Consider the following 15888-nt stretch of genomic DNA (forward strand, 5'->3'; position numbering starts at 1 on the left):
ACCTACTAGCCTCCCCTTCAAAATTCTCCTGCAGGTTCTTCAATTCCACGCACCACAGTGGGTGGTCACAAGGATAGATTCCCAGGCTACCAGCAGCAAGATCCAGGTTCCAATCCTCACTCAGCCCCAGACTCCTATTATAAAATCAAGTTGTTTCCCTTTTCTGCACCTCAGTTTTTGCCTCTGTAAAATGGGGGTGATAATCCCAACCTCACCATGTGGGTGTGGGTGTGCAAATTAGATGAGGTCACACCGGATGGAATGTATCTACAGCAGTAAATGATTTTCCTCCTGCTCTTTTCCTCTTACTGTTCCCGGATCTGTCCCACTCTTATCCCTATAACTGCCTTTGTGTCTGTCCTCATCCTCCGACCCTCTCCCTGTGCTCGGGCCAGGGGAGCTACAGAGCCACAGAAGTTCAGAGGTGGAAGAAAACTCACTTTACAGATAGGAAGGCTGAGGCTTAGTGAGACCAAGCAACTTAACGAAGGTCTCACGGTCCCGGTGGGTACTACGGGTCTCCCAACCCAGGGCATTCTCCACAGCGTCCCCCCTTACTGGGAATGTGTTTCCAGTATCCCCCCGCCACTCCCGAGGCTCCGCCCCAACAGCATAATCCCCGGGTTCTGAAAGGGGTGTTAACCCTTTGCTGCCCGCAAAGCATTCCTCAACCTCGGGGCCGCGATGACTTTAGAAGGGGTACTAGATGGGGGGCAGAAAGGGAATGCTCTTGCGCTCGGTCCAGACTCGCCCTGTCCCCGAGGAGGACATACTGTGACCCTGAAACCCGAGCGCCGTGCCTCACCTGCAGCAACTGCTCCGATCGCAAACTCACTTCCTGCTTCCGGCTCCCCCATTCATTGGGGCTCCTCTAACTCCGCCCCCACCGGCCAATTGTCCGGCCTCGGGGCCCGAATGGGCGTCGGTTCCAGCCAATAGGCGCTCCGAAGCGAGCTCCGCCGGTCCTCCCGCTCCCCGCCTTCAGGCGCTACTGGTTCGCATGCGGTATGGCCCCTACAGCCTTGGCCTTTTGTCCACTGGCAGCGGTCGCCCGGGGGCGGGAACCTGCGTGGCCGGCCTGGCCGCGGCCTAGTCCCGGCAGACAGGGCTGACAAGGTCCCCTGAGTCCGGGAGGGGTGGCATGGGTGTCATGGACAGAGTACCACAATTTCCCTCCACATACACACCCACGACTCTCCTTTGGGGGTTTTCCCAGTCGCCCGACTTCAGTTTTGCAGGTGGGAACCCGCGCAATGGGAATGATGTGTCTCCCACTTCCTCACTGGATTCAAGAGCCAGGAAGTGGAGACTCTTTGGAGACTGCAAAGCGATCTGTGCTGGGAATCGAGGTTACAGGCGAGCGGACTCCTGCCGGGGCTGATGGTTCCACCCGTGCCTGCACCACCACCAAATCACCATGGGCTGCGGGGGAGGGAGGGGGGTGGGGAGGAAAGGAAGCCGGACTTGGCGGCAGCCGCTGAACATCTCTGAGACTCAGTGTTTTTCAGCACAAAGAGGCGAGGGGCCTGGCAGTTTCTTAGTGCTTATCGGGTGCCTACTGGATGAGAAAGACGCCTGCCATCCAGAAAGGCTGCGCAGGGCAGAAACGGGCCGGAGGTCCACCCTTGAATGTTTGGATGGTCTCCCAGAAGGACATCCTGGGTGGGGCACGGCGCCCAGCCAGGCCAAGTGGGGAGCATTGTGAGAGTCCCAAGTCAGAGTGGGGGGCGGAGTCAGGCCATCTAAAGTCGAATCAGGCCTCCACGTCCTACTGGCTGTGTGTCCTTGGATGGGTCACATTACCTGAGTCTTGGCTTTCTGAGCAGAAAAACGGGACTAATAATTGTCTCCACTCCCAGGGATGTTGTAGGCTCGAAAGAAGTGTTGACTGGGCAGTGCTGCCCCCTAGTGTTGTACAGAGAGGGGTGCGGGGATAAAGGGATACCTGAAATCCACACACCCTCCTTGCCAGCCTTTGCCACACCTGCATCTAGACCCAGAGCAGCATCTGCCCACCATGAGCGTGTTTCTCATTCACAAAGGTTCCCAAGCCCCACTTGGCTCAACAGTGCTACTATTAGCTCTGATGATGATTCCTTAGGAAAGTCACCCCTCTTCCCTGTGCCTCAACTTTCATTGTCTTTAAATTGGGTATAAAGTCTTCCCTGACTTGGGTGAAGTTGAAATGGACACCAGTAAAGGAGGCAGTGCTGTCCACGGCCACCAGTGGGCAGCTCAGGCCAGCAAGATCCCAGTACTCCTGGGAGCCCCATCCAGGCTGCATTTTTCTGATTACAGCTAATCTGAGCCTTACTGTGGTCCTGTGCTAGTAGCTTGACATGTAGGCTCTCATTTTATTCTTGCAAAAACCCTGAGATAGGATATCATCATTCTACCCATTGTACAGATGGGGAAATTGAGGCTAATAAGTTCATCGACTTCCATAACGCCACCCAGCATGTCCTCAGGTGTCCTTGAACTAGGGTCTAGCCTTCCTCAGACTTTCCACCACACTGTTCCCTCCACCTGCCCCAACACACACACACATACATGGTATCACATGGAGCAGTCCACTCACTACAGTCATGGCTTTGGCTGTTCCCCATGGGAATGAAGAAGTAGGTGAGGAAATAATATTAAGTACCTACTGTGTTACAGGTGTCCTCCATAATTCACAACCACCTGGTGACAGGACTATTATTCCATTTAACAGCTGAGGACACTGAGGCTCCAGGAGCCGGAAAGGGACAAAGCTGGGCCAAGACCAGGGCAGTCTGACTCCCTCCACAACCATCTAAGTTCTCCCCGGGGTGGTGCCTATGCCTTCTCATCTCTCTTGTAGAGTCTGAGGTTCCCTCCTAGAAATGGGGTGGAATGTTCCCGTCTGGTTCCCAACCAGGTCAGAAGAGAGAACCACTGGGCAGAGTTGGATTGCTGGTGCTCTGTGAGTGTGTGTACATGTGTGTAGGAGTTGCCATGCTCCCACACCCTCCCCAGGACCCCCAGCTCGGCTCCCCCACTGTGGCAGTGTAAGGCTGTGCTCTGGAAGCAAGAATCTGATTACATCCTCCTCTCACTACTGACAGGTGCCCTCTCAACAGCCCCAGGTCTGGTCTCTGGGCCCCAACCAGTTGTGTGGCCCGGGGCAGGCCCCTCCCCTAGGAATCGTACTCCCTAAGGCAGCTGTCTTCCACTGAGGGTGTTGCCCAGGTCAGGCTTGTATTCAGAGTCTCTTCAGATTTTGATGTCTCCAGAACCTCGACCTTTCTTCCTAGCCCACTCCCCCTAGAAATGGCTTGAGGGCAACCTGAGCAGCACCCCGAGCTCACCTTGACTCTCAGAGGAGACACTTAGCCAAGATGAATAGGGATTCAATTCAGACTTGGCCTCCATGGCAACCAACGCCCGCCAGGCCCCAGCCCAACATCTCCACACTTGGCTCTTTGGTCATCAAGCATTTTTCCTGCCACACCTTTGCCCACACTGTTCCCCTTATCTAGACTGCCCTCCCAACTCCTCCCTTTCATTCAAGGAAAGCAGCACAGTGTGATGGAGAAGAGGGCCGTCTTCAAGGCCAGGCAGGCAGCCATAGCTGTGAATCTGGCTCGGTCACTGTCTAGCTGTGTGGCTTGCAGCATGTGCCTTAATCTCCCCATAAACAGAAATGGTAACACGTCCCTCCCTGGTTTCCTGTGAGGATTAAATAACCAAACCTCCGAGAAGCAGAGCCTGGTGCCTGGTGGGTGCTCAATGAATGTAGTTATTATTACCATTAGCACAGTGCAGGGCACATGGTGGGCATTCGGGAATGGTGATCCTCGTGTCACAGCCAACGCTCTGGAACTGTGAGTCCTCTTCCCTCCCTTGGGTCCTCACTGTCCAAAATGAGGTTCTGAATCCTCTATCCAGCATCTTCCCCATCAGCACAGCCCCAACCTCTGGCTCCAGCCTCCTTCCTGTTCCCCTGCAGCCCCTGCTCCGGCCACTCTGAATCCCTCACTCAGTTCCCGCTTACTTACCTCAGAGCCTGTGCTCCACTGCTCCCTTCTGCCTATTGCATCCTCCCCTTCCTGTGGGGGGTTCCAATGTAGCCATTTAGCTGAGCTCCTACGCCACCTCCTCGGTGAAGCCTCCCTCATGTTTCCACCCACCAGGAAGGCCTGCTCCATAGCCTCTAATTCTGACCCTGGCACGTAGGAAGCTGTGCTGTCATTCAGTAATTTGGTCTGTCATCCACTAAACTGTGGACTCTACCAGGCAGGGAACCAGATCTGATTGTCTCGGTGTCCCCAGAGCCCCCTTGGCGTGGACTCCAGCCCATAGTGGGTATCAGCAGATGCCGGTCGCAGTCTTCCACCCACCTGTCATTCACTAGGGCTGGAGGCATTGCACACATGCGGGACACATGGGATTGGTGAGGGCAGCTGAGTAGCAAGGTTTATAGAGGAACCCAGGGCAGCAGCAGGGTGAATGTCTAGAACTGGGTTGGCAGGCTCAGGGTACAGCCGGCCTAAGCTGGGGGTCAGGGGCCTACGGCCCTTTCACTCCCCCAGGGGCACAGTGTAGGCGGCATGATGTGAAATGCCCCAAGAAGGGCCAGGGCATGGGGGTGGGCTTCCCTCCGTCAGCCCAGGACAGAGCTCCATCATTTTGACTTGGGTAAGGATCTTGGGGACCCCCTTGGGGACCAGAGTTAAAAGGGGAGGGGCACAGCCCATCCAACACGTCCATCTGGTGTAGCTTTGTGCCAGCAGGTAGAGTCCCACATGCAGAGCTCCCTCTGGGCTGCAGGAAGTGGGGGACCTAGGTGGGCAGGCGGGCGCAGCAGCAGGGGTCCCCAGGCAGCTTAGTCCAGTGGCCCCTGGAAAATGAGGCGGACGCAGCCATGCTCACCGGTGAGCCAGGCCCCACAAAAGGGGCAGGCGGCATGGAAAGCGTGGGTGCCATGGGGCAGTGGTGTCTGGGCCCAGTAGCGGGCAGTCTTCTCGGAGCAGACATGGCCGCAGGGTGCAAAGGCGTGGCTGGGCGGCCCGGGGTCCAGGCAGAGGCCGGCCTCCTGACCGAGCCACAAGGGCACATAGGGCCCCACGAGGCGGCAGAGAGGACACTCTCGCTCCTGGGGACCCCGCTCTCGCCGGCAGCCCCAACCGTGGTAGCCATGGACGTGGCCGCAACGAACATAGACCCAGGGCTGCTGCTTGTCTGGTGCCGTGCGGCCACGGGCCGGACTGGGGAAAGCCAGGGTGCTGAGGCCCACAGGGCACTGGGGCCGCGCCGCGTTCGCCTCCTGCCGCTGGGCCTCCAGCTGCTTCAGCGTGGGTGCCCGCAGCAGCCCCGCCGGTGTGCGCCACAGCAGCGTGGCCCCACATAGGTCGATGAGGGAGCCATCCTGCAGCACGTTGGACTCGTTTTCCACCTGCCAGGGGAGCAGAAGGGCCTTACTGCCCAAGAGGTCCCCAAAACCCTGCCACCAGGCAGTCATCTATCCCACTGAACCACCCTGGAGAGGGCACTCTGGACCACCAGGATGGGCTGGGGAGAGGGGGGAGTGGCTGGGGCAGAGGAAGGGAAAGGACCAGGGCAGTGGAGGGAGGCAGGAGGACCAAGAAGCCATGAGAGAGAGCAGGCAGGTGCTCCCAGGCACACAGGGTCTCTTACTTTCAGTGGGACATGGGCCTTGGTCACCTCATCTGACAAATCAGGAGGTCTGGACCCAAATGGAGTTTTTCTCAAATGTTTTCCCAGGCTCTTCCCTAATAGCAGAGGCAGGAAACTCTTCCATCTGAAACACTGGCTCTTAGCCCAAAGCAGCTGTCCTAAGGGCTGTGGTTAAGGCACGGACACTGGAGCTAGACTGCCTGGGTGTGAATTCTGGCCTCACCATTTACTAACTCGGTGTCCCTGCTCGAGTAACTCTACCTCTTTCTGTCTTAATTTCCTTATCCTCCAGATGGATTCCACTTCCCTGTATGTCAAGTGGTTCTCATGAATCAAGCAATGTAAACACCTAGAATGTGTCTGGCATTTAGTTGGTACTCAACAAATGTATGCTAGTGAAACATTCACGTGCATAATTTTAAAAAATAATTTCCCCCCCAAATCTCCCAGGACAAGCGATGCTCTGGACAGACAAGCCATGATTTTCCTTGTGGTTTTGCATCTCCTTGCGAGACCCACTCACACCCAGGAAGAGGTCTGCAGAGCCCATCTGAGGAGCTTGGCCACATGACTTTGGACAAACTGCTACCTCTGTCTAGGACCCTCTCCCAGTTCCCAACATTAGTTCGCTGATCTACACCACGGGGAGCATTTCCTGTCACCTGCGTCAGAACTACTCCATGGTCCCTTTCCCACTGGGAGAGAATAATGAAGCTAAACCCGTCTGAATGTGACAGACGTGTTACAAACTGCCAACACTTTAGGCTAAAAACTGCTCACACACGGGCCAAGTGTCACCCTCATAAGAGGGTGTGATTTTTTTAAGTTGCTGGCATCCTCTAAGCCACTTGGTACTGCAGTGTATTTGTGTGTGCTCCACTTCCCATCACCCCATGGACCTCCAACAGTATGTGGGTGATCCTTGGGGATGCTGGTCTGGTCCCCTCTGTGGAGCAAGTGGCACGTGCCCCCAGAGGAAGCCTGTTGGGGCTCCCTTGTGCAGGAGGACTGGAGATCATCTCCTGGGTTGGCCAGGGGAACGGGCAGATTGGGAGGGCCCCAGGAAGGATGACAGGGTGGAGGAGAGAGAGGGAGCAGGCCACCTACCAGCTTCCCCCGCTGCTGTGCTGAGCGGCTGTCCCTCAGAGTATACACGTTCCCACACACCGAGATCTCCCGCCAGACACCTGGGGCTGAATCCTCAGAGAAGCCGCCCGCTGGGTGCATCACCAGGACCCCATTGGTGGTTAAGCCATCCATCAGGCCGTCAGGGGTCCGCCATTTGGCCGCCCGCTCCTGGGACCACATGTGGGATGAGATCACATCCCCGAGTAGTCCCCAGCAGGCCATGAGCCAGGGGTACTGCCCCTCTACCCTCAAGGTCAGAGGTGGCCTAGAGAGGACTGGAATTGGCGCTGGCTGACTTTGGGCATCACCTGACCTCTCTGAGTCTCACTTTGCTCATTTGTGAAGTGGGGCTGCAAATCCCTGCATAGGTCACGGTTATGATTACTGCGGGCCAGTCCATCACCCCAGGACGCTGCCCCTCCCCAGCCTACCCCTCAGCTCACTCTCAGATGAAGCGCTGCTCCCTGCCTGGGGGCTCACTCACTCCAAGGAAGATGTTGCTGGACGCATCGAAGCCAGCGGCATAGATGCGGGCAGTATAAGGCGGCCGGCGGTCACAGAGGATGCGGCAGGCGTAGCGGGAGATGGTGCTCTGGGCAGAGGGGCCCTCAGCCGTCCCTCCTCCAGGGGATGTGTCTGTCACCACAAAGTCGATCATGTTCTCCGTGGAGCGGCCGATCTGTGAGGAAGAGGAGGGCAAGTACAGGAATGCTGTGGACACAGGTCAGTCCCACAGGCTTCCCACCCCATGGTCCCAGCAGCTGCTCAGTGTGCAAGGTCACCAAACATAAGGGGGCAGTCCCATCCCAACACCCCGGGGGACTCCAAGTTCAATCAAGAGGCCTGGGCCTTCTCCTTCATTTCCCTCTGGGGAGTAATGCACTCAGTAAAAACTAGTAGGTTTGCTGATTGAACAGTAAAAGGCTGACACCCGTGGGCTGGGAGTGCACACATATTAGCAGCAAATAGCGAATTTTCAGTAAGAGTTTACGCTATGCCAGGCACCATGCTAAGTATTTTATGTGCAGTATCTCAGTTAATCTTCCCCACAATTCCATGGCGTGGGTGCTTTTATGGGCCCCACCTGAGAGATGAGGAAGCCAAGGCCTGGAGAGGTTAGGTGACTCTTGCCCAAAGTCGCCCAGCTAGTAAGCGATGGAGCTGGGATCTGAACCCCTAAACTGCATGGCCTCCTGAAGCTGGGGAGTCCATCTTGGGTTTGAATCTTGATATAGCCACTGACTTGCTGTGTGACTCTGGGAAGTCAATAGCCCTCTCTGGGCTGTCCCGCTTCCTCATCTGAAGAGTGGCCGACCGCACTGAGGACCCCTGAAGCACCTTCCCCTTGGCCTTCAGGCCTCCAGCCTCATCCGGAAAGGCCTATAGAGCTGACCATTGAGGCCAGTGGCCAGAAAACCTACGGAGGGGCCCCAGCATACCTGGAACATGTCTGTGTCACTGTCATGTGTGTACTCGACTATGACTGAGTGGCTCCGGGACAGTGTGTATGAGATGCTGTGCTGTCCACGGTTACTCAGTGCCTGGTGGGGAGAAAGGAGAAGTCACTTCTCAGGACACGAGGCCATGAGAAGTGTGAGCCTCCCATCCAGAAGCTGGGGCCCGAGGCTAGGGGCCACTCCCAGGGAAGGAGGTTCCACCCTTTGCAGAGGGTGTACTGTGCAGCTGGCACTTTATACAGGTTATCCTGCTTGCTCCCTACAACCACCTGCTTGCTTCCTATTTTACAGTTGAGGAAACCACACCTCAGAGAGGAGAAGAAACTGCCTAAAGTCACAAAGCTGGAAACAGCAGAGCCTGAATTCTAACCCAAAGGCTTTTCTTTTTCCATTGCTATGGGACTGTCACATCCCCTCTCTGAGCCTTGGCTGCCTCTAAAATGATGCTGGCCATTTCCATCCAATGGATGGGGTCTGGTGGTCAAGGAAATGCTTTGCAAACTGTAAATGACTGCGCACTGCAAAGGCTCTCCCATCAGCACCATTTGTCTGGCAGCCCAACGGGCAGTGAGTAAAGCTCAGTGGGCTCCCCTCACCCCAGTGGGGCTTGGGTAGGGAGGGCAGGACCAGTGCCCAGGTCTGCTGGGACAAGCTGCTTGCCTTGGAGACGAGCGGTGTGGAGATGTGATGCATGACGTCTGGCTTCACTCCGTTGGCATGTGGCCGGCGGCTCAGTGCCAGGCGACTTCGCCGGCGGCCCTTGTCCCCACTTGCCAGACACCCATTGTAGCTGTGGATGTGGGGGTTAAGAAGAAAGGGTTGCAGGGAGAGAGAGAGAAAGTGAGCCTCTGAGAGACTAGGAGGAACTGCCAACTTCTGGGCAGACCCTACCTTGATAAACAAGCCCTAGAACCACCCGACACCAAAAGACCCTACTATATCAAATCGTTGCCCTTAGGGAGCCGGCTGGGGGTCAGAACGTCTTCAAAAGGACTTTCATTCAATTAACCAGTGTTTCCTGGGTGACTGAGCCATGTCTGGCCAGGTGCTGGGCGCTGAGATGGCATGGGTGATGCAGCACAGGTCAGTTCTGTGCTAGGGGAGAGGGGTCTTCAGGTTTTCAAGGAACCTGGGCACCACCTGCCACGACCCAGGCACAAACCAAAGGCACTCCATGCCCAGAGGCAGGAGAAAGGAACTCTGGCCCTAGGATCGGGTTTTTAGGAGAGGGAACACCTATACTGAAGAACTGGAAAGGAGTCACCTTTAGCAAACTGCCACTTATTACACCACAAGAACTACTAAAACAGAATGAAAGAAAAAAATAGACCCATAATGCCATGACCTTCATATATCCATACACATCAGATCTCTACCTTCCTGTCCAGCTCTTGTTCCGAAGACAAAGGTGGGGTGAGTCACAGCCTTGATTGCTGCCATGTACTGGAGCCTCCTGTGTTCCTGGTGCTTCACGTTACTAATTACCTAATGGAATCTGTGCAATGTCCTGCCAGGCAAGTATCTTTCTTCCCATTTTACTGATGAGGAAAATTGAGGCTCAGGGAGGTAAAATGACTTGCCTGAGGTCCTAGGCTAGTAAGTGAAAAAGTCTAGATTTGAACTCGGGTCTGTCTGACTCCAGCCTCTCTTGTAAAAGCCCTTCTGGAGGGAGGACTCATCCTGAGCAAAGGCCCCGAGGCTGGCAGAGTCCGGTGTGACAGGTGGTGAAGTGCCGTAAGGGAAGATGAAGTTGGTGGAAGGGCCCTGACCATCCGGCTCAGGAGTCAGGACTTTATTCTGTAAACAGTGGGGAGCCATGGAAGGTTCGCAGCAGGAGTGACAGAACGAATAGATGCTAAATACAGCCACAGACCACTTGAATCAGAATCTTCTCACCAGCTTGTTAAAAAACAGATCCGTGGCCCCACCCATGGACATTCTGATTCTGCAGGTTTGGGATGGTCCCGTCACTGGGTATTTTCAGTGCACTCTCCAGGTGGCCCTGATGCACAGTCGGTGTGGGGCTTCACTGCTCTGCAGAGAACCACCGGCTGTCCAAAGGGCCTGACCCTATGTCTGCAATCTCCCCTGTCATGGCCTCACTCTCAGCTGCAAAGCCAGCCATGTCTTTGGGACAGTGAGCAGATGCTAGTCTAATACAAGCACCCCTGAGGCGGGTATCACTCTTGCCCTTGTAAGCTCTTCTCACATATGGGGGTGGAGCAGTTCAGGACACAGGCTGGGGATCAGATGGGCCTGGCTGAAATCCTGGCTCTTCCACTCATCACATGACCTCTGTAAAATGGGGCAATTGATCAGGACCTACCTCATGGGTTCATTGTGAGAACTAAACGAGATAAAGCATTTAAAATGGTTGGCACAGAGTTTGGCATATATGCAACAAGCCCTCTCTACAAATGTTAGCTTTTTTTTTCATAAAAGGCACATGGCATGTACATGTCAACAAACAGTAGCCATTATTTCTACATAATCTTCATAATGATAAGATAGCTTATCAGATGTTTTCTTCAGGACAGATGGCAGAAAGAGAGGCCAAAAAGATACATGGATTGGGGAGGAAGAGGGATCTGTGCCTGGGGGATGAACTAAGTGGGTTGTGCAGGGATCCTGGTCAGGCAAAGACCAGGAAGGGAGGAGGTCTACTCAGCCACCAACTCACGGCTCTTCCTCTCTCCTCAGTTTTCTCATCTGTAGCATGAGGGTCAGCTGTGGTTTAGTGAAAGTGCACTAGACCTAGAGTAAGAAAGACCTGGGTCCAAATCCCAGCCCTGCCACTTACCAGCTGTGTGCCCTTGGACCAGTCACTTCCCCTCTCTGAGCCTCGGTTTCCTCACCTCCTTCCTCACAGCATCTTGGTGAAGATTGAAATGAAACAATGTCCATGAAAGGGCTTGGCACAGGCCTGCCTCCCAGAACACTTGATACGTGCCAGGCACTGTTCTATGTGCTTTACGGAAATCACCTCATTCATTCCTTCTGACAACCCTCTGAGGTATTATTATCATCATCCCTATTTGTAAAAGGGGAAAACGGAAGCACAGGGAAGTTAAGCAACTTGCAGAGGCAGGATTTGAACCAAGCAACTTTGCTAGAAAACCAGAGTTCTTCACTCCAGACTACACACACACACACACACACACACACACACACACACACACGGTGCTTTATGAAAGGCAGCAGTGTTACTTTTTTCTGATCAGAAACTTAGGTGGGCAGTTAAAAGTTGTTTCAGTAATTTATGAAAAATGGGAAGATAAAAGAACAATTATGAATTAAGGAGGGTTTGGTCAACTCTGTCTCTTAGATGAGAAGGTAAAGAGGGACAAACAGCAGAAGGTCGTAGGTAGGGAGAACTGGGGCCCTGGGTCAGGTTGTCCTGTGGGGGTGCCTGGTGCCCCACCACACCTGGACCAAGGATGCTCACCCCAGGACGATGAGTTCGCCATACTTGATGGGCTCCTCGCCTGGCTGTGCATCGTCACCGGGAGAAGAGAGGACACAAGAGCCCTGGTTCCCAGGGTGCTGGAGGTCTGAGGTTCTGGGGGACCCTACTTCAGGGTTTCCTTCCAGCACCATTCTAGGCAGAATGGGAGAGGAGAAAAAGAATTTTGCAGCCTCTCATCCCAACCCCCCTCAATGCCAGCTCTGGCCTGCTGCAGGGCCACCTAGGCTAAGGCCAGAGTGACCTTTCACTGCCTCTGTTGCTATGGCAACCATTTCACCTCTGCCTCTCCTAAACTGCCAGGGTTGCTGGGATACCAGGGGAGGGAGTTGATGGGTTTGATGGAACTAAGAGGGAAACAATCCACACAGAGGGTCAGAAAATTTGGTGGGGCCAAAGGGATGGACCAACTTGGGGTGGCCAGAGGTTTCTTTTTGGCCTGGACCCTTACTCCTTATCTTAGACTCAGTTCCTGGGTTTAGCTCTCAGCCCTAGGACCACTGAGTAACTCCTCTGTCAGGTTCTTGGAATCTGTCTGTCCATCTTAATCTTTCTGCACCTTTGAAGGTCTGGGCCTCTGTCTGTCTGTCTCTTCTCAATGCCTCTCTGTTCTCCAGGCTCTGTCCTTTTCACCACCTCTCTTCGCACCCTCTTCTCCATCTCTGCCTGTCTGGCCACCTCCACCTCCCTATCCATCTGCCTCAGTCTCCCCATCTTGGCCTCGCCTGCGGGTAGGCCTCTGGACCCCTCCTGGGTGCGCGCCCCCTTCCTCCCTCAGGTGTCTGTCTGCAGTCCCCGGGCCGACCGGGTTTCTGGAGGCCTGTGGGGGCGGCGCACCCCCCTCCAGCTCTGGCTGCAGCAGAGCCCGTCTCCGCAGGAAGCCTGTTTGGAAAACATCCCCGCGCAGGAGGGATTGCGCCGGGGCAGGCCCGCGCCCTGCGCCCAGGGCAGGCACAATGACAGCCCAGCGCATACGCAGATACACACCCGGCGGCCCCGCCACACAAACACGCGCGTGCACGCACACAGTCCCGCACTCCCCGAGCCCCGCGGGCAGTGCCAGGACTGGCGCAGAGCCCACCCTGGCCCCGCGACCTCCCGCGCGAGCGCGCAAACTGCCACAGACGCCCGCCCTCGGACCCACACCCCTGCCACCCCCAGACACGCAAACACACACCCCGCGCCCGTCAGGACCCGCCCGGCGCAGCCCCCGCCCCTTCCGCCCCGGCGGCCTTACCTGGCCGCGTTCCGGGACCCGCTTGGCGCCGCTGTCTCCGCGCCTTGCCCCTGCTCGGCCCCGGGGCCGCTGCGGCGGGATCGGCCCGGCCCGCCGCGGCTGTGTGCTGCCTCGTCACAGGGACACCCGGGGCCGGGGGAGGGGGACGGGCGCGAACCGCCACGCTCCGCCCCCTGCCCTATGCCCCGCCCACTAGATCCCGCCTTCAGGAAAGCCCCGCCCCACACGAGACTCCGCCTCTTGCGGCGAAGCTTGGAGCTTGTCCTCGGAGCCCCGCCCCTTTCCGGAGACCACGCCCCCACCCTGGCTCCTCCCCCGGTCCTGAAAGCCCCTCCCACCACTGTCTCGGGAATTCCTTCGGCCACCATCGCCCTTTCAGCGACCCCCGGCTTGCCCAGTTTGGGCTCCTTAGACCCCACCCTCATTTCTCGGGACTCCGGATTCTCCCAGAGAGCCGGGCGCCCCCTCCTCCACAGCAGTTTAGGGCCTTCGCTCTGGGCAGAAAGCCCCTTTTCCCCAGCTTAGGTCGGGGACTCTCCTCTTCCCGCCCGAGACCCCAACTCCCATATAGGGAAGCCGCGGAATTAGAGGAGAGAGCGGAGGCGGGAAAGAGAAGAGAAGGAAAATACTAGAGAAGGTGGTGGAAGGGGTGTGCGTTAGCAGGGAGGACGTGGAAAGTTGCTGCGTTTGACTGGAGTTGCAGACCCGTCTTCCAGCCCACCTCGGCCACTTTCTTGCTGGGTGACCTCCAGCGGGCCTGGACCGCCAGGTGTCCAGGAACACCTGCCTCCTGCCCGCCAGCACGCTCACACCACGCGTCATGCCACAAAAGGGATGCAGACTTTTGAGGGCGCGCAACCCCTTCGGCCTCGGCTGGCGAGATAGTTCGTCTGTCGTGTGTTGTCAGGTGCTATCCTCTGTGCTTTAAGCAAAATAAGCCCTTTAATTGCTGGGAGGCAAGCACGATCATACTTTACGGATGAGAAAACAAATTTACGAACCTGACTTGGTCATGGTTATTTTGCTTGAACGGGGCCAAGAGTGAATCTCAGCTGTGTCACTCCAAAGTCTGGACTCCTAACTTCTATACCTTGTTGTTACGACTAGCGATGGCAGAATGGGGCTCAGAGGTACATCAGATAAGATCCCTACAGCTCATTATTGCTTGGTCTGTTTGGAACCATAATCAAGAGCTGGGGGAAGCTCAGAGGGTGACCCCTTTACCTGCGCCTTTGGAGTGCGTGTTTTATTGAGCAAATCAAGGAAGGTTGTACAGAGGAGATGGCCTTTGGCCCCAGCCAAGCAGGATAAGTGAGTTTGCCCATACATTCCTGAGAGGTACCGTCCTTCCCCCCCACTCCCAACTTGTTGCTTACAAAACTCCCAGTCTCCAAGACCCCCGGGGCCTCACCACATCCACACACCCCACTAACTCCCCCACCTAAAAATAGTTCAGGATACCAACTGCTTTGCCAACTGTTCTGAGGCCCCAGCAGCCAGATGAAACAAGAAAGCTGCCGATTGCAAGTCCTTTAAGGACAAGGCACTCATTAATCAAAGAGAAACTCCCTGAGACGCCACCACTGAGCAGAGCAGACTGGACTGCTGGGCTGCCTGCAGCCAGTCATACAAGTCCTGTGCCACAGGATAGCTTCCATCCCTGAGTGCCTACAGTAGGCCCTCTTCCATGCCAGGTATGCACAGCCATCTTAGGCCACAGGGACACTGGCACAGCCTCACTCTCCTTTGTGCTCCCAGTTTCTGGCACGTTGCCAGCGAGAGAAGGCCCTTAGTGAATGTGTGCTGAATTACTATTAGAATCTTCAGTTTGCAGGTGAGGAAAATGAGGCTGGGTGTTTTTTTTGGGGGGGTGGGGGTGGGGGTGGGGGTATACTTGCCCTGGATCACAAAGCCAGGCGAGTATGGATCCGAAGTTTGACCAGAGCTCCAATGCTACCACCACCTGACACCAGACTGCAGGGAGAAAAGGTTGAGAGCAATTCCAGGATTCGCCACAGGAGGTAGAGATTTCTCCTGTGGTAGAGCGCTGGGTTCAGCTGGAATCAGAGCTGCATGGTGGGCACAGCCAGATCCCAAGAGGTCTCTGGGAGCCTGGGGTGGACCCTGATTCCAGCATTGTCCAGATGGGGGAGAAGAAAGGAGAGTTAGGACACCACCAACAGACACAGGTGCCCAAGTTTCATCCTTGGCTGGCTTCTGGCTCTAAGTCCGGTGCTCTGTCCCAAGAAATCCAGCTTCTTAATCTCTCTAGGCCTCGGTTTCTTATTTATAAAATGGGAATGATAGGACCTATGTGGTGGCATAAACATTTGCAGTATTGTTCTGAAATTCCTTTGTTCAGCCCCTCCCTTCTCTGTCTTCAATCTAGATCATGACCCTATTGCTTCAAAACAAAAGGGGGGTGGGGAAGGAACAAGATATAACCCTGATTTCTTCAATATTTGGGTTCAAGTGAACAAAGGCAAGGGGCTAGTGTAAACAATGTGGAATAATATTTGTGTATGTAGTTGAGAAAGGATGTTCAAAAAACAAAACAAACACACCAAAAGCAACAACAACAAACTTTCTGGGCTAAACCAATTTGGAGAGGAGAGGAGAAAGAAGAGCTAAGATGCTGGGCTCTGCCTTGTCACAGGTGGAAGGGTAGGGCTGGAAAAAGATAGAACCCCCATAGATAGATCTGGGGACCCAAACTCTATTCCTTTGATTGGATCAGTCTTTGATTGTCTTCGATTGGAGCAATTTATGTCCCAAGACATTGTTGAAAACAATAAAGAACTCAGCTGGCAATGAGTAGAGCTTCACAGCTGGGTGTGGTCAGGGAAAGAGTCAGTCAAGGAGAGCCTTGCACAAACCATTGTCATCCCATGGTGACTGCAGGCACACCCAAGGCTGCACTCCCTAAGGACCAAGGGCAGAGGCTT

At 55.3% G+C, this 15888-nt stretch overlaps 2 protein-coding genes across 8 annotated transcripts in view; both read right to left on the minus strand.

Annotated features, from left to right (window-relative positions):
• The window catches only part of DPP3 (dipeptidyl peptidase 3), a 30010-nt gene extending 29028 nt beyond the window's left edge, over positions 1-982 (minus strand). For both annotated transcript variants that reach the window (XM_033119806.1, XM_033119805.1), the window contains exon 1: positions 806-982. In XM_033119806.1, the coding sequence (XP_032975697.1) occupies positions 806-857 (52 nt within the window). In that variant the 5' untranslated portion in view covers positions 858-982. The remainder of the gene's footprint in view (positions 1-805) is intronic.
• Positions 983-1726: 744 nt separating this feature from the next.
• On the minus strand, positions 1727-13123 carry PELI3 (pellino E3 ubiquitin protein ligase family member 3). Of its 6 annotated transcripts, XM_033119807.1 has the most exons (8): positions 12944-13120; positions 11689-11841; positions 11044-11115; positions 8904-9033; positions 8226-8327; positions 7271-7465; positions 6766-6954; positions 4415-5416 (listed from the first exon to the last, which is right to left on the minus strand). In XM_033119807.1, the coding sequence occupies exons 2-8, from the start codon at positions 11838-11840 to the stop codon at positions 4847-4849; spliced, it is 1410 nt and encodes a 469-aa protein (XP_032975698.1). In that variant the 5' UTR covers position 11841; positions 12944-13120; the 3' UTR covers positions 4415-4846. The 6 variants fall into 6 exon arrangements, with proteins under 6 accessions (XP_032975702.1, XP_032975701.1, XP_032975703.1 ...); XM_033119811.1 differs by lacking the exon at positions 6766-6954 and having other exon boundaries at positions 1727-5416; positions 12944-13123; XM_033119810.1 differs by lacking the exon at positions 8226-8327 and having other exon boundaries at positions 1727-5416; positions 12944-13122.
• Between the last annotated feature and the right edge of the window lie 2765 nt (positions 13124-15888).

This window comes from Rhinolophus ferrumequinum, chromosome 11, assembly GCF_004115265.2.
Source record: "Rhinolophus ferrumequinum isolate MPI-CBG mRhiFer1 chromosome 11, mRhiFer1_v1.p, whole genome shotgun sequence".
NCBI classification, from domain to species: domain Eukaryota; kingdom Metazoa; phylum Chordata; class Mammalia; order Chiroptera; family Rhinolophidae; genus Rhinolophus; species Rhinolophus ferrumequinum.

Excerpts from the sequence above, each read along its gene's own strand:
- PELI3 (XM_033119807.1), bottom strand. The coding sequence starts at position 11,840 with ATGGTGCTGGAAGGAAACCCTGAAGTAGGGTCCCCCAGAACCTCAGAC. Across the intron at positions 9,034-11,043 it reads GGTCCAAGGGCACACAGCTG|CTACAATGGGTGTCTGGCAA; the intron begins GTAAGTGGCAGG and ends CCACATCCACAG. Across the intron at positions 5,417-6,765 it reads CACAGCAGCGGGGGAAGCTG|GTGGAAAACGAGTCCAACGT; the intron begins GTAGGTGGCCTG and ends CTCCCCTGGCAG.